The sequence below is a fragment of the Astatotilapia calliptera genome, chromosome 10 (genome assembly GCF_964374335.1).
Source record: "Astatotilapia calliptera chromosome 10, fAstCal68.1, whole genome shotgun sequence".
Classification (NCBI taxonomy): domain Eukaryota; kingdom Metazoa; phylum Chordata; class Actinopteri; order Cichliformes; family Cichlidae; genus Astatotilapia; species Astatotilapia calliptera.
The window spans coordinates 17119075-17135282 of NC_137431.1; the positions used below are offsets into that span (position 1 = coordinate 17119075).

The 16208-nt window shown below is 41.8% G+C and overlaps 3 protein-coding genes across 7 annotated transcripts; 2 read left to right on the plus strand and 1 right to left on the minus strand.

Annotated features, from left to right (window-relative positions):
* The first annotated feature begins 295 nt into the window (after window positions 1-295).
* On the plus strand, window positions 296-5738 carry thsd1 (thrombospondin, type I, domain containing 1). Of its 2 annotated transcripts, XM_026181714.2 has the most exons (8): window positions 296-435; window positions 1160-1284; window positions 2129-2523; window positions 2611-3211; window positions 3341-3502; window positions 3609-4029; window positions 4134-4674; window positions 4792-5738. In XM_026181714.2, the coding sequence occupies exons 2-8, from the start codon at window positions 1233-1235 to the stop codon at window positions 5422-5424; spliced, it is 2805 nt and encodes a 934-aa protein (XP_026037499.2). In that variant the 5' UTR covers window positions 296-435; window positions 1160-1232; the 3' UTR covers window positions 5425-5738. The 2 variants fall into 2 exon arrangements, with proteins under 2 accessions (XP_026037499.2, XP_026037500.2); XM_026181715.2 differs by lacking the exon at window positions 296-435 and having other exon boundaries at window positions 1095-1284.
* An 870-nt stretch (window positions 5739-6608) lies between these two features.
* On the minus strand, window positions 6609-9146 carry fgl1b (fibrinogen like 1B). 2 transcript variants are annotated; one of them, XM_026181723.2, is made up of 9 exons: window positions 8952-9146; window positions 8753-8839; window positions 8297-8570; window positions 7960-8119; window positions 7731-7828; window positions 7494-7582; window positions 7282-7407; window positions 7092-7156; window positions 6609-6950 (listed from the first exon to the last, which is right to left on the minus strand). In XM_026181723.2, the coding sequence occupies exons 1-9, from the start codon at window positions 8955-8957 to the stop codon at window positions 6770-6772; spliced, it is 1086 nt and encodes a 361-aa protein (XP_026037508.2). In that variant the 5' UTR covers window positions 8958-9146; the 3' UTR covers window positions 6609-6769. The 2 variants fall into 2 exon arrangements, with proteins under 2 accessions (XP_026037508.2, XP_080163229.1); XM_080307103.1 differs by having other exon boundaries at window positions 7108-7156; window positions 8952-9066.
* Window positions 9147-9520: 374 nt separating this feature from the next.
* Window positions 9521-16173, plus strand: tpte (transmembrane phosphatase with tensin homology). 3 transcript variants are annotated; one of them, XM_026181718.2, is made up of 19 exons: window positions 9521-9639; window positions 10564-10654; window positions 10746-10826; window positions 10906-10953; window positions 11056-11217; window positions 11745-11864; window positions 12445-12544; window positions 12636-12699; window positions 12800-12864; window positions 13005-13065; window positions 13151-13232; window positions 13436-13524; window positions 13622-13683; window positions 13779-13859; window positions 14619-14724; window positions 14822-14919; window positions 15001-15096; window positions 15182-15252; window positions 15348-16173. In XM_026181718.2, the coding sequence occupies exons 2-19, from the start codon at window positions 10608-10610 to the stop codon at window positions 15451-15453; spliced, it is 1539 nt and encodes a 512-aa protein (XP_026037503.2). In that variant the 5' UTR covers window positions 9521-9639; window positions 10564-10607; the 3' UTR covers window positions 15454-16173. The 3 variants fall into 3 exon arrangements, with proteins under 3 accessions (XP_026037503.2, XP_026037505.2, XP_026037502.2); XM_026181720.2 differs by lacking the exon at window positions 9521-9639 and adding an exon at window positions 9829-10141; XM_026181717.2 differs by lacking the exon at window positions 9521-9639 and adding an exon at window positions 10127-10295.
* The last annotated feature ends 35 nt before the right edge of the window (window positions 16174-16208 follow it).

The window sequence follows — 16208 nt, forward strand, 5'->3', positions numbered from 1 at the left end:
TCACTGCTTCATTTTACCTGCTATTAATCTCAGGCAGGAATAAAAAGGGCGAGAGTCGTTTTGGACGCAAAACGTTCTTTATTTTTTAAATATCTTCTTAAATGGAAGCTTCAAGGCAGATAATATTTAAGACTTAAGTCGTAAACCGTTTAACTGCGTGTCTAATTTCTGAGAGGAAAAGGGAGTTTGTCGCAAACATAATACGCCCTCTTGTTGACCTTACTGAGCGGATCTCTTTCACGCGCTCTGAACCCCAGCGCGCGCCTCTGGAGCGCTCGTGGGGCTGTCATACTTGTCCCCCTGACTGTCAGTGAAATTTATTAGCAGCTTATCTGGCAAAAGAAATTCGCAACGAGCATATGGAGGGACAGTTACTGTGGGTGCTGTGCGGGGGAAAGCGTCGAGGAACCATACTTTTCTGAGTCTTCAAGACACGTGAGTACAATTTGATTTAATCAGACTGCACTACACAAAACAGTAAAGGGTTAGAGTCACTATGTAAAGCACCATGCATGCTAATCTAGACTGAAAATCAAGGTTTAGATTCACTAAGCAGAAGGTATTGCGCATACAAAGGGCGCTGTGTTTATTCGCGGATTAAAAACCAGTCATATCCTGAAAATATTCACCCAAATGAGCTACACAGTATGAGCAGGGGGTTAAAAACAAGCAAACACCAGGCTCCACCTTAACTTTGTATTTGCTTGGAAGTTTGGCTGACTTTATGATGGAAATAATAACTAGTAGTAAATTTTCTGATTCTGCTCTGACTTCAAAAGTCTGAAATAGTCGGTTTTTGAAAAAAAAAAAAATATATATATACATTGTTTGTTATATAGATCAATTCAGACAAGTGTTTGGCTTCAGCCTACTACATGTTTGTGATGAACAAAGCCCCCTCCCCTTCTTTTTTTTGAAACCTCTCTTGTGTGATGGTGGCAGCTCCCCATACCCATTGTGAAGATGAAAGGAAGAGGAAGACGCCAGTGTAAATTCAGAAAAGTCATGTTCACTGTTCATACTCTAGCCTTCCTGTTTTCCATACATGCAGAAGAGCGCACAGCTTCTTGTACACACACTTAACTGCTATCTAGTACTTCTCTGTGGATTATCTTCTTGGTTTTTTTGTTTTATTGTTCTATGATTTCCCCATTTAAAGCTTTTTACAGCGTTGTGATGGTGGAATAGGACGATCATGTGGTGTTGGAGAAGAAGGAGGCACAGGTATCGGAATGCCACAGGCTGTCTCACTGCTGTCCTTCCTGCTAGTGCTCATTGGATATGGTGAGTTTCTACAAATCTATCATCTTACTGCATTTTAATTGACTGTTGAACGAGGCTAATGCGTGGCCTCTTCAGACACCCGCTTTCCTTTGTGAGGATGTGAGGTCCCAACAACAGGATTTACACAATACAGAGCACAATAGCTCTTAAAATAACATGCTACTAGTGCGTTTCCCCCCACTAATAGCACCCTGATTCCTGGCTTATATACTCAAACATGTTTAACTCTTTGTCTGTTTGATATCTATACTTTACTGCTTTTGAACCTGTTAATGTGGACTCCACTGAGCTTGTTCTGTCGTTCTGAGCAAAAAACTATACTTTGTGGTTGTTTGGGCAATATATCTGATGTTGGATAAGGGAAATGTATAAGAGGTTTATAAAAGTATTATAATTAGACATAGGACACGTTGTTATAAATTATGGTTACAATGTGTTGTCAAAACTGACGCTTTATAAACTCACAATTGAGGCCAAGTTTTACTAGAAAACCTTCTACAATTTGTAAAATTACCAACAAAAATGAACAGACCCATACACTCCTAGTATTTTTTTAAACAGCCACAAATATTAACTCACACTTGAGCTTATCATTCTGATTAATTTACCTAACAAAATGGAACTAGAAAAAACCTTTAGGTACAGTAAAACTTTGCTTGCATGCTTGGAAAATCTGGATTTTTTTTTAAATAAATGCATTAATGGTTAACTACAACCAGACTTAATTTTACCCATTGTGGACATATTAAGAAGGTGTATTCACCACTTGTAGAACAATGTGTAACATTTTCTTTTTCCTTTCTCTGTCTTTCTCACATCTACTTGTGTGTTTTCTTTCCTGCAGCTTTTGCAGGGCTCAATATCTGGCCCTCTTTGCATTCTGCCCTAAGCAACAGCAGTGTATTTGTGGACTTCAGCATAAAATCCAACAGCAGCACCATCCGGAGAAGGAGCCTATCTCTCGTCAACACGGAAAGCAACACCACTGTTCTGACCAAGACTCTCCACAACAATCAACCGGCTGGCAGGGTGGAGTTCAACTGCTCCTGCTTCCCGTACGCAGGAACTTTCCGGTTCCTGCTGAGACAAACCAGCATCTCCACTGTTTTCCCTACTAATAGCACAGAGGGCAGTAGCATAGAGAGCACTACCTGGTGGTGGAGTTCAGAACTACAAGTCCATTGGCCAACCTTTCATATTGCCGTGGAGAGAGCTGGGAACCACTCTGGATCCTTTCAGGCAATAAAAACAACATTTCAGTGTATACTGCTGTAAAACAATGACCATAAATAATTATCATACTTCTCTTCTGTTGTTTCTCTTCAGGTTGGGATATCCACTAATGAACACTTTCAGGCTTGTTCCAGCGGCATTGATTCTGCTCTCTCACTAGAAGTCAGCTACATGGAGTACAACCAAATAGGTCATAAGAGCATCAACAAGGTCCGAGCCCTCACGCGAATCCCAATCAAACCCCTCCGTTCTCAGAGTGTTGAACTGTCCTGTGCCTTCCCATTCACAGACAGAGATTTCATAAGAGTTGCTCTACAGTCTCCTCACACAGCACAGGAGGTGAAGAGCTCTGGACCGCTCTACCTGTCCCGTATCTTCTCCTATAAGCTGCTAGTGGAAAATGCCAATGCGTACAAGAGTGGCTGTGAGGGCACTATGACTGTTAAATTGATCACCCCGCCCTGTGCTCACATCAATGGGAAAGTATTACTGTATAGTGATGCTGCTTCATCTGCAGAGGAGCCCACTTCTCCCCCGTTGGCCTTTAACTGGCTGACTCAGGGAGAGAATGAAACTGAATTCAACTGCTCCGTGTTTTACCCGGGAAGGCATAAGTACTGCTTTCGCTTTGTTTTCAACTACAGCCGCTCGCCCAGTCCAGCACAGACGTGTCTGGTGGCTTACAAAAGTGCAGGTGAGATTGTTTAGCCCGTGTGTTTTTGGTGTATTGGAGTGGAGGGAATTTATGTAGCAATGCAGAGTTAAAGGTTTTAAACTACTAATCTGCTTTATCGTGTTTTAACACTTTCCTTGCATCCTGCAGAGTCATGGGGGCCATGGCAGCCGTGGAGTGTGTGCAGCGTGAGCTGTGGAGAAGGGGTGAGGGAACGAGTGCGTGAGTGTTTACTGCCCTCAGGTGTGCGAGGGATGCAGTGCACTGGCATGATCAAGGAGCAGTCCCTGTGTTCATTAGAGGATTGTGTCGGTGAGTTTGTTTACCCTTAACTTGCTCTTTCTAAACTTCAGTATCTTAGATTAAAGCTTTTTCTCTTCAGTTTTGTGTCCAAACTTTGTTTTTCTTTTTGTCCCAGTGGTACCAGCTCCTTCTCCATCTCTCTCACCTGCACCGGTTGGAGTTGCACCCTTGGGCGGTAACATGATTGTGGTAGTTGGTATCTCCCTTTGTCTGGCTGTGATTATGGCTACTGTTGTGGTGACGGTGTGGAGAAAATTTTGCCAGAGCCCTCAGTGCAGCTCTGTCCGGAGAAGCTCCATGCATTCTCCTGGAGGGCGCAAGCTCTCAGATGAGGCTTCCATCTGTGGGCACAGCCTACAAAGACCCAGCCTGTCTGATGTTCACAGCCCTTCAGGGGGCGTGGGTGTGGCTGCAGCCCAAAAAGATGGGGCTTTCTTGGGAAGTCAACCTCTCTCACAGACCGTGGTGATACCACTCCCACAGGACCCAGAAAGACTATCTCCCACTGGCCAGAAGGTGTTTCCACCAATATTTGGGTATGTTTTAAAATTTATAATATTCTATCCCAGATGTCGCCCTTTTTGTCACAGCTATTAAAAAAAACACACACACAATAAACCGGAAACTATTTTTTGCCTAGGTACAAATTGGCACAACAACAGTTGAAAGAGATGAAGAAGAAGGGCTTAAAGGAGGCTACACAGCTGTACCATGTCTCTTCCAGCCCTGTCCATGACACTGTTGTAGACACATCTGCTTCACCCACCATCTCTCCCATTCCTACACCGATTGGATTTGCTCATTCTGCCTCCCCTTTAGGTCTACAGGGTGATTCTAAACTCAAGAATTTTCACATTGCAGCTCCCTTTTCTGAACCACCACCACAAACTTTTAGGGCCACACCGGACAGACTGAGTCCTAGAGTGGAACTGATCGTAGGTCCTCCTGTTGCTGCTCACGCAAGTAGGAGCAGCTCCAAGTGGCATGACCGCACTGCTGACTGGGTAGAGATGGTAGAGAGGAGTGGGCTAACAGGTTTCAGAGAAGAAGGACATGCAGCAGCGGGAAACTCTTGTCATAAGAATCCAAATTTCCGACGGACTTCCAGTTTTAATGATGCCAAACCTCAGCTACCGTCCTTCTCACAGTCCAGACAGTTCAGAGAAAGAAGCCTGACCCAGGTAACTTATATACTCTTTAGTATGATTTTAATTTATTTTTTATTTTGTTTATTTATTATTGCTGTAAAACATTTTAGTGCCACGAATGGTCAAGATTAACCGTTATGTCCTTTCCAGGTGGGATCTCGGACTCTTCCCGAAGGAAGCTGTTGGAGCAAAGGAGGGTGGGAGAGACAGCCATATCGCTCTTATCCAATTCCAGAGCATGGGGCTTCAGAGTGGGCTAGATCCAGATTACAGAAAAGTGACCAGAGGAACCCCTGGACAGAGAAACCAGTGCTTTCACACATTAATGAAATCAAACATGCTGGAACCAACACAAACACAATTTCAGCATCTGGGACACAGGGTAAATCTGACTTTAATAGCACAGCAGAGAGGAGAAAAAACAGTGACCAAGTTTCAGGGATCGGGGGTCCCGCCGCAGCACTTGTTAGTTCTCAGGAAGTGAACCAGTTGAGTTTGGATCGGGCTGAACAGAACTGGAATCGTCGTGGCCCCTCACCAATTCAGAGGAACATCCTGGCCCGGAAATTAAAGGAGGCTCAGTCCAACTCTGCAGCCAAGGGGCGCAAGCGCAGCTCCAGCTTTACTGCTTCATCTTCAGACCAGAGGAAAGGTCGCTGCCACTCTCTGCCCGTGACTGAGGAGTACACCAGCAGTGATGGCTCTCCCTACAAGCTGAGCAAGGCAGAACAAAAGATGCTGGATCTAGATCTGTCCTCGTCATATGTATGGGAGGAGGAGTAGATCACAAACGACAGCTGAGAAAAGCTGCCACTGAAAATCACATTTATTCTTTACCCTTCACCCTACATCTCTGTACCCACCTATGTATTGTAATGTTAGATTTATCTCTATATGTTTATCTTTTAAAGTTCTTATTTTTTACTTTAGTTTGGAATTTTTTAAGGTTTGTTTTTGATATTTTGTAATATTATTACTGACTGAAAGTTTTATTTAATTCACTGTATGCCATTGCTGAGATTTTTAACACACTTTGGAAATACATTTCTCCTCTGTACTTCAACAGCTGGTACAATAAACCTGTCACATTTTCTAAATGCACTCTTAAAATCAATACCTAGGCCCAGATAATGCTCTAGTTTTATTTCCACATAACTGTATGTGTTTCTTTTATAGTGCTGCCAAGTCTTCTGCAATTACAGTACTCTACAATACTGAAACCGCACCAGCTACACTGCTTCTGTCACAATGGCCACGGGCCGATAGCTAAATTGGACTCGATTGCAGATAACCACAAACAGAGACGGCTCAAACGTTTTGCAGTGTTTATTATTTAGTCAACCAGTGAATTCGTGACAAGGAGTTGCTAACGAAGTAGCCGTGGGTCGGGGGTGAACGGGGATTTAGCAGGTTGAGACGGGAACGGAGCGGTTGCGTTGGTGATCGGCGTGAATCTCGCTTTCAGGGAGAGGCGGTGGTAGTCCAGGGGAGTAGTGGAACGGCTGGCAGACCTGAGTTCCGCTGTGTCCAAGGTGGTGAGTGAGGCTGGAGGGCAGGTAAGGCGAGCTGGGGTTGAGGGCGATGACAACGAAGGTCCAGGAAATGCACATGAAACCAAGGTTAACAATGAAAAAGTGGCAAGAGCGTGAAAAGCCGTAGAGTCTATACCAACGTGAGGTCTTTGACGCACTGGCGGTGAAGGAGAGTCTGAGGGGACCTTAAATCCTCAACCTGATTACCCCGAATCAGTCTCAGGTGTGCAGGACTGCAGCAGGGAGATGGCTCCGCCCAGGGGTGGAGACCAAGGAACTCAGGTGCCTGATAGCACTTTCCAGTCGAGTCTCCAGATCCTGACAGCTTCACTGTTTAATGTGAGATCTAAGCAGTGTCAAATATGTAATGAAAATTACACAGTTGTATCCATTGTAACTATGCTTGAGGACAATCAAATGAACATCAGAGAGGTGTTATGGATGAAATGCTGTTTATTTTAGTGTTTGGTTAATAGACACTTTACAGAAAGAAATGCATACAATACGGTATTACTGATATTTGATAGAAAAATAGCAAAGGGAGAAATTAAAATATGGCAAAGAATGTTTGTTTTTGTTTTTTAGCGTTTAGGTTTTTAAATTTCGCCCGCTCCACTGCCCACGGCGTCTAGGAAAACCAGAGGCCGCACCTTCATGGTGGTGTGTTTAAGTGAATACCAAAGGCCTTTCCAGGTCCCCCAAACAATACCGTCATCATACTCGGCTTTGTACTTCCCTCTGCGATAGAATTTTCCATTTAAGTTGGCTGCATGACATCTGTAGATCAGAAGTTAAGGGCACAATGTCAAAGGTAAATTTTCCAAATTACAAAACCCGGTGAAGGGACAGAAACTTCATAATCACATTTGAAGTGATGCAGACTCATCATGAAACAGAAAGGGTGGGTGACAGCCTCACCTGTTGTACCACCAACCTGCTTTATTCTCCTGGGCACAGCTTCCCTGGAGGTACCGGTCGTTATCCTGTCAACCACCGGCATCAGTGTTTTCACATTCATCATTTGCACATGAGTAGTCTATTAGACGTGCTGTGAAACATCAACTTGCCATCTTGGAGTGGTAATGGTTTTGACAGATGTGCGACTAACCTGATCCCTGGTGCTGAAATGCATGCCACTGAGGCAAGAAGACCACTGCTCCACCACACCCCTGCTTCCACTGAGAGCATCTCCCGCTGACCCACTGTACTGCCCATACTGAAGACGATATTTATCCTGGAATGAGCATTAGAACAATGTTTCCTGGGAGGATCGTTATACTTATGATTCTAAGGAAAAGCTACACAAAGTGTTTTTCTCACAGCCTCATCGGTGATCCTGAAGTTGTCATAAAACGCATAGCTTCTCTGTCCATCCCAATCCATAAGATCGATCTTCACAAGGTTCTTACCTTTAGCACAAAAAAGACACAAAGTAAAGTTGGTAAAGGAGAAGCTAATAAGACAGGAAATAGAACTTTTTAAAATGCAACATATGAATGAAAAAACACATACTGGGTGTCTAATGTGAAGCATTAGTGCATAACGTGACCTGCTGACCTTCTGAGAGCAGAGAGTAAATATGTTCATTGCCCAACCAAAACTCGTCATTCCACAGTTTGAAGTCGCCAAAGCCATCTCTGTAGTCCACCCAGTCTCTGAAATGAGAAGTAGGCTGGCAGTTGACTTCAAACAGAAAACCCCACAAGCTTTATCAGCATCATACTAGATAGACAGGCTGTGGGATCTTCCACCCACATGCTGTGGGCTACTTCTTCTGCACAATTACCTGTGAAAGTCAACTCTTCCATGCCGGCGTTTTTGAAACACTGTCCACCCTCCTCCATCATCCATGTCACAGTAAACTAAAAAGGGCTCCTGATGTAATTTGGGTCTTATGCGGTAGAAACCGCTTGATGGTCTCTGTCTGTCGAACAGTTCAGAACAGTCTAGAAGAAAGACTAAATGCTTCAGAGATTGCTGATTATTGTTCTTACATTGACATTTTGACTTTGTGTTGCATGTCAAGTAAAAATAGCTGTGCATGTGCAAAACTCAGTGAACTAGAAATAGAAAAATGCGTCATGCACTGTAGATTTGCACCAAACATAGTGCGCTTTTCTTACCTTTATCATATACAATTAAACTGCCTGTCGGTGGAAGTGGTTTAGTCAGCGTCATATCCAGTCCATCTAGTGCTGCGCTCTTGTTGTGGTTTAAACCAGAATCGGGGTCTGAATCAGCCTGAGGTTTGCTGTTAGACGCAGCAGGCTGAAACGGACGGAAGTATTTGTGCGTCTGCAAGTGCTCAACCTGCCATTTTCTGATCAAAAGACTATTTTCAAGTTTCCTTATGCTGCGCTTGAGAACAGCAAACTCAGGCCCGCACGAGTCTGTTGCCTTAAAATAAGGAAGGAAAAAAATACCTCTGTTTTTATTCTGATAACACACAGAGGAAGCAAGTAATGCATCACAGTTTTTTTCTACACATCTAGAAAAAACACAATTTAAGGCAAACATTTTCAGTTTTCACAGTCAATACAAAAATAAATGAAAATATTTGTTACAGAGTAGATACATACAGACGGCTGTGAAGAGGAGACCAAGACTGGGCACAGCAGAGTCAAGAACAGCAACACTGGCATGACTTTTAGGAAAAACCACGTTTTCTAAAATAAACAAGACAATTTAGATTAAAACTTTAAGAAAAATCAAAAAGTTATCCAAAACTTTAAATGCTTTTTTTAAACACCTGAAGAATCTCGAAGCCACAAGCCTTACCTTCATTTCACAAAGCTTCCCTTGTTTTCTTCAGGTTCAGTGTTCTCTTCCCCTAAAATTTGTCAGCATTATTTATAGGCTGGGCGTCTGCATGTTTCACATTAGAGGATTCGGACTAGAACGGTTTCGTCAAACACTGAACTCAGGTCAGTTTTGTGCTTGCTCCTTCATAAACCATCGCATTGTCTTGAAAGTAGAGCTGATCTCAGAGCTGCAAATAGCTTCACTGACCGAAAATGTTGAAAGAGCTCCATTCTTTACATACCAGAAGCGCTGCTTGTGGGGTTTGCCTTTTAAATATAACACAGTGATCTATTGGGGGGAGACAATTATTCCTAAAAAAAATTACATTCTTTTTATATAAATGTCCTACTTCAAACACTAATTCGAGCAATAAAGTAATGCAATATATGATTTCTTAGTAATTTCATGAACAGCAGAGCATCCGGGTGAACATTACCCAGGACACTAAAGTTATAATATTTACACATATTTAATATGCAATGGTATAAAACACGGGAAAGGTGCAAACTGTAGTGTAGGAAGTCAGCGTGTGGGAAGACGATAAATGACCCTCTGCATGTGAAGTAAACACGCAGAGGGTTGTTGTAATAAAAGATGATGCAAGGAAAATGGGTCAGATGGAGGCAGACATGCGCTGTGGCGACCCCTAAAGGGAGTAGTTGAGGTATTTTGTGTTTTCTATGTATTTATTTCATTTTTTTTTTTTACTTTTTACTTTTCTGAATATCATACCCAAATTTCATGAATTCATGACAAAAAACAAACAAACAAGTGACGCAAAAGGCAGGAATGTACTATTTCGTTATTTTGGCCAGTCTATTAGAACCAGATGTTCCAAATTAGGCAGCCCGTTGGGCTAGTTTAGTAACTATCGGCGGTTTAAATACGTCTGTGCAGAAGGGTTACCGTCAGACTCTGTTTTTGAGTCAAAGTAAGCTGAGGAGGAAATATGAATAAAGAGGGGGGGCATTTTTTCCTCCTGTTTTTTCTTTTTTTTTTCTACTGAGCTCCAGGAAGTTCGAAACCGCTACGTTTGCAAAAACGATGAGGAATAGTGGATGGATAGAAAAAAATCCACCCGGTTAACCTTTGAACCGTCTTCCTTTGTCCCCGGGAGAAGTCACAAGACGAAGTCTCCTATAATTTGACGAATGACAGTCCCGACGGTAAGCAGGCGGTGGGAGTTTAGTTTAGTTGGGCTTTTTGAGGGTCTGATTTGTTGTGAACGCGTCAACGCTGCAAGGAAAGCAACAGGACAGTGAATGGTGATCACACAGACTGTGGACCGGGCGGTGAAATTTTGTTAAAATTTACCCAGAGGTAAACGGAATGAGCGATTCCTTTCTTGAGCAGTTTCTTTGTACGTGCTGCAGCTGAATGTAGTGGTTTAGGGACGCGCTGTGGACTCCTGCATCCTGCAGGTAGCACCGGGAAATGCGTGAGAGACTGGTTTGAAGAAAAGCAGCGTTTTAGGACGATGACACAAAGTTTATGCACTCTTGTCTCATTTGTTTCCACATTGTAACCACGTAGCATCGCGCCGAAATGGGTGCACTCAATCTTATCACGCTTTTGTCTCCAAATGCAGAAACTCCACGTTCAGGACAAAAAGAGAAAGGAAACAGAAGCATCATGTCCTCTGTGTACTTTAGCCCAGGGTTAGAATCAAGTGTAAATGGGTGAGGTTTTTATTTATTTATCTCTCTCTATATATCAAACAAATACATATATTTGTGTGTCTTTGTCCGTAATCTCTATCTGTCTTCTCAGAAACATGACAAAGATGGAGAACGCTAAAGTAGAGATTGATGATGGAAAGGAGGAGAGTGCACTACCAGACACGCTGTACTAGTAAGTTTACAGAGATCCAATTTGCACAACCCTTCAGCTCTACATACAGGCACATATAACCCTGTCCCCTGTTTTGCAGCAATCTTCGGAAAAGGATAGCCCCGTTTGTCATGTCCTTTGGCTTTCGGTGAGTGTGTTTTTTTGCAAATTGGAAAAGGGTACACCCCTACCTGCTTGTCTTTTTAATTAAGTGGATGTTTTATCATCATTTGCATGTCTTTCTTTCCAGTTTATTTGGAGTAACACTGATCATAGTGGACTTTGTGCTGGTGATTGTGGATCTCTCGCTGCCAGCCAAGAGTAGAGATGCTGGAAATGCGTTAGAGGCTGTGTCCCTCACCATCTCTTTCTTCTTCCTTGCCGATGTCCTCCTGCGTGTCTATGTGGAGGGGTGAGTGAGAAATGCTTGTGGGAGTCTAGTCGTTGTTTTCTGCACCTCTGTAACCATCAACACCCGTTTGTGAGTAAGAAGTCATGCGCATGAGCCAGCCTTCCAGGAAGAATAGCCTCTGTTCTGAGGAAGCCAGTGGATTGCCTAACAAATCAGACAAAACTTACTTTTGCAAAAGTAACTTTTTGCTGACACTGCGCTAGAAGAAGTGCTCACATTGATGCAGTGGATCGCGATCGCAACTGTTTCCGTGCTAATGTGAGAAAGAGAAATGTTTAAAGCAGTGATTCCCACCGGAGTTTTGAATCAGCTGAAACCAAGTCTGATTTGTCATTAAACAGGAAGTTGTGAAAAGGAAGTCAGACAGGAAATGTTTTGGGTTAGGGATTAGGAAATGTAATGGCACAGTCATCAGAGTGTCAGAGAAATCACTGAATATGTCCATTGCATGATCTGTGCGGAGTCTTTCTCCAGCTGTTTACTAATTGTCTTGTGTCATGTTTCCACTTATCTTGGCCTCCTTTTAGTTTCAAAGTGTACTTCAGCTCCAAGCTGAACATCATAGACGCCTGCGTGGTGATTGTCACACTGGTGGTCACCATGGTCTACACCTTCTCTGACCTGTCAGGTCCCAGCCTCATCCCCAGGTACATGTTTGCTCATTGCATTCCCATCACAACAGGCATACAGTCGGAAGGAACAATTAAATAATTAAGTATGATCAGTAAATAAACATTTTGTTGGATAAGAAAAATGCAAAAGGGGCCACTTTAATGAGCATATCATAGTATAACACATTTAATATTTGAATTAAAAAAAATCTTGTATTTCTTTTCCATATGGGAATTTACACCAATAGCCCACCTACTTGTTTTCTCTTATGATTCCTGACTGACCTCATAGATCTGTGTACAAACTACTCCAAAAAGAAAGCAATAGAGCAATGTTTTCAGTAAATTTGCAATTAGCCATATTGTACTTTAAAAACAAAAGCAAAAAAATGTTGAAGTTATTTTTGTTTTCTTATTTGGTGGTGAAAATCTGAGAATGAATGACTGACTTGGCTGATTGTCTAATGACTGTTTAGCTTAACCATATGGTTTTAAGCTACATGCAGTAGTTGCATAGAGTATCGTAAACCATATTACAGATTTTATAATCTCCTTTTGAATGCACTGGACTTCGAACACCTGGAATAATGATTCACTTTTGCAATTTTCCTTTCAGGGTTGTGACATTTCTCCGCTTCTTGAGAATAATAATCCTCGTGAGGGTTTTCAGACTGGCTGCTCAGAAGAAAGAGCTGGAGAAAGTCACCAGGAGGATGGTAAGGTCGTCATTCTAGACGCAAACTGGACAGTTACAAGTGTTAGGGTTGGCATCAAGAAAGAACACTGGAAAAATTGCTTATTTTTCAGATTTCTGAAAACAAGCGGCGTTATCAGAAGGATGGATTTGACCTCGATCTTACCTATGTCACAGGCAGGTGTTTGAAGTTAAACAATTATGCATGTCAGGAAAATACATTTTGAGATTTAAAAAAAAGAAAAACAATGATTTTGCATCTTTACCCGCTCTGTAGACCGCGTCATCGCCATGTCTTTCCCCTCCTCTGGGAAGCAAGCCTTCTATAGGAATCCAATCAGGGTAAGTGAGTGGCCTTGGATGCGAACCATGCACCACCTGCTTCATTTTACAAACATAATAATAACATAGACAAAGATCAAGATGATCCCAATCACAGTTACCATTGGCTTTTAACTGACTTCTCTTCTCTCTTTGTGCAGGAAGTGGCAAGGTTTCTAGACACTAAACATGAAGGCCATTATAAAGTTTACAATCTTTGCAGTAAGTGTGCACCACCTTTCCTCACATGCACTGTATGCCCTTTTGTTGAGGATTACAAAACAGCGTAGTTTCTTTTTGCTTCCAGGTGAGAAAGGCTACGACCCCCAGTTCTTCCACTACAGGGTTGAACGGGTGTTTATTGATGACCACAATGTCCCCTCCTTGGAGTGAGCACGGTTTCTGTTTCATATGTGGCCTTTTCTTTAATCTGGATCTTTTTCTTGTAGTAAACCTATACCAATGTTGAGACTTCAAGCATTTCTATAAATGACTCGGATCCAGGAAAAAGATGCATCACAACTGCATCAATTCCAGTGCCAATTAGTATTTTCACACCTTATTTCTTTGTTCTTGTACTGGATTGTTTCAGGGACATGCTCAAATACACAGCGAGCGTGAGAGAGTGGATGTCTGCTGATCCCCAAAACATCATTGCGATCCACTGCAAAGGAGGGAAAGGTAACATTAGTGAGCTCTCCTTGACTCATTATCATTGGCTCACTTATTTGAAAATATGCGTCTTTTTAAATGTGAATTCTACTGCTCCCTTTCCCAGGACGCACCGGTACTATGGTGTGCACCTGGCTTATCGACAGTGACCAGTTTGAGAGTGCACAGGTACATCTCTCTTACTTACTTGTGAAACTAGGGTAAATAGATAAGTGCTTTAAAACAAAGCTATATCCTTACATCTGTTTCTTTTCGCACTGAAGGACAGTCTGGAGTATTTTGGCGAGCGGAGGACGGACAAAAGTCAGAGCTCCAAGTTTCAGGGGGTGGAGACTCCCTCTCAGGTAACAACAAGTCATCAAAAACTCTTTGTAGTGAAGACCTCTAATCATTATGATGAGCAGCTCCATGTGGCAGAAACACAAAAGCATGGCAGCAATACAACGGCCTTCTTCACATGTGAGGCAACTGTTTTGTTTTGTTTTTTTTTACAAAATTTGTAACATCGCCACAGAAAGTTGCCAGGTTTTGGCCAAACCTTTTCTAGGAAAGTATTTGGAAACAGCCAATGGTTCTGTCTTACAAATCATTTGTGGGAGATTTTGGGCGTACCTGTGAGACATCGCTCTTCACAACCATCATCAAAACAAATAGTAAAGGAATGTCTTTTGGAATAAGTATATTAGAGTTTTAGGCACTGGTGAAATCAATTCCAAGAAGCATAAAAGGGATTCTGGAGTCTCAACATCTTCTTAAGCCTGTTGGAATACACGTACAAAAACTAAATGCTTGCTTTTTTTAATGGTAAATGGACTGATTCTTATTCTTTTCTACTTTCCCAGAGTACTCAAAGCGCTCTATAGAACATGCCAAATTCACATATTCACTATCTTCTATGCTTTCTAACCACCATTCACACACATTCATACTCCGATGGATGCATCACATAGCTACTTGGGGTTAATATCTTGCCCAAGGATATTTGGTATGCAGACTAGGCAGAGCCAGGGATCAAACCACCAACCTTCCAATTAGTAGATGGCTTGCTCTACCTCCTACAGCCACAATATGTTAAAAGGTTTTGTTGTTTTTGTGTCCTGCAGAGCCGGTACGTAGGGTACTATGAAATCATGAAGAATAAGTTCAACAGACAATTGCCTCCACCGAAAAGCCTCAGGATTAAAAGCATCCGTATCCACTCCATAGCAGGTAAACTAGAAAACCTGAATCATGTTCGTTTATAGCTGCACCACCAACAGTGGCACATATGAGCTTTTTTTTTTTTTCTCCCTCTACCCCTGCTCAGGCGTTGGTAAAGGTAATGGTAGCGATTTCAAGGTCAAGATAATTGTGAGAAAAGAGCTGGTGTTTGAGTGTGTGTGTGCCAAGCAGGAGAACTGCACGGTAAGTCTGTCACACACTCACAAATTCACACAACAGGATTGAAGAGTTTTAGCGTTTTAACCCGTTTATGCGTTTTGTTAGGTATTTCCTGATGTGGGTAATAACGCAGCAGTCATCAGCCTGCAGAATGGACCTGTGGTTGAAGGAGATGTGAAGGTCATGTTTGAATCGAGTGCAGTGAGTGCTTACTTTTTCACCTTTCACCTATATTAAAGGAAAGCTTGTGAATTAGATTCATGTGATCTGTTCTCATCACCCTTAGGGTCTCCCGAAAGGATATGAAGATGTTCCATTCTACTTCTGGTTCAATACATCCTTCATAGAAGATAACAAGTGTGTTTCTTTTTCTATTTCAGCAGATCAGAGACCGTTTTTTTGTATTCTTTTGACTGTATTATCATGACTTACACTCTTTAAACTGTCCTCAGGTTGTTTTTACCCAGGGAAGAGCTGGACAACCCACACAAACCAAAGACCTGGGACCTGTACAAGGAAGACTTTGGTGTCACTATGTTCTTCTTAGAATCTGAATAAAAGAAAGATCGAAAGATGGGAAAACCTGTTCTAGCTTTAATGATGCATAATGAACAGAAATATGCAAATTGAACACTAATTTAAAAAATGCAGTTTTGGTGTTTAAAATTGACCAGAGGAATACCGCACATTTACATGTTTAAATGTTGTGATCTTAAGTGCTTACAATTCTCCACTTTACAAATAATGTAGACTAAAATTCTACTCTCAGCTTTTGCCACTTAAATTTGTGAGACATGGAGAATTACCAATACACAAAGAATAATGTCCACATTTAAATTAATCTGTATGTGCAGGTACTTTTGTATGTAGTAAAATGATCAACATTTAGCATTCATGAAATTATAAAGCTATATGTGGCTTTTCTTTTCATAGCTCAGTGCTTTATTTGTGAACTATTTCCCAATGCTGTTACCTATTCAGCCCCACTTGAGGATTTATTGAAACCTAAAGTAGCCTAGGTATTGGTTAGGGTTAGAGTTGTCTTTGGTGGAAATGTGGAAAAGGGAGAGAGGAAGCTAAGACATTGCTAACGAGAGCTCAGAAAAGATGTTAGTCTCACAATGATTTAGAATTTGAGCTTTCAAAGCAGCAGCTATTGTAGAAACTGTATTGATTTTGATGAATTAAGGGTCACTTCAATGCAAATAATGATTTGATGGCAGTTTTTGTATCAAATTTCTGAAGAACAAAAAACTGTAATAAAGTGTTGGAGCTGTGCATGTGTTTGATTAATTAAAAATAATCATTTTAAT

Excerpts from the sequence above, each read along its gene's own strand:
- thsd1 (XM_026181714.2), top strand. The coding sequence starts at position 1,233 with ATGCCACAGGCTGTCTCACTGCTGTCCTTCCTGCTAGTGCTCATTGGA. Across the intron at positions 3,503-3,608 it reads TTCATTAGAGGATTGTGTCG|TGGTACCAGCTCCTTCTCCA; the intron begins GTGAGTTTGTTT and ends TTTTTGTCCCAG. Across the intron at positions 4,675-4,791 it reads GAGAAAGAAGCCTGACCCAG|GTGGGATCTCGGACTCTTCC; the intron begins GTAACTTATATA and ends TGTCCTTTCCAG.
- fgl1b (XM_026181723.2), bottom strand. Across the intron at positions 8,571-8,752 it reads TCTCCTCTTCACAGCCGTCT|GCAACAGACTCGTGCGGGCC; the intron begins GTATGTATCTAC and ends CCTTATTTTAAG. Across the intron at positions 7,829-7,959 it reads GGAAGAGTTGACTTTCACAG|AGACTGGGTGGACTACAGAG; the intron begins GTAATTGTGCAG and ends TTCTCATTTCAG.
- tpte (XM_026181718.2), top strand. The coding sequence starts at position 10,608 with ATGTCCTCTGTGTACTTTAGCCCAGGGTTAGAATCAAGTGTAAATGG. Across the intron at positions 10,655-10,745 it reads TTAGAATCAAGTGTAAATGG|AAACATGACAAAGATGGAGA; the intron begins GTGAGGTTTTTA and ends CTGTCTTCTCAG. Across the intron at positions 13,233-13,435 it reads CACAATGTCCCCTCCTTGGA|GGACATGCTCAAATACACAG; the intron begins GTGAGCACGGTT and ends GGATTGTTTCAG.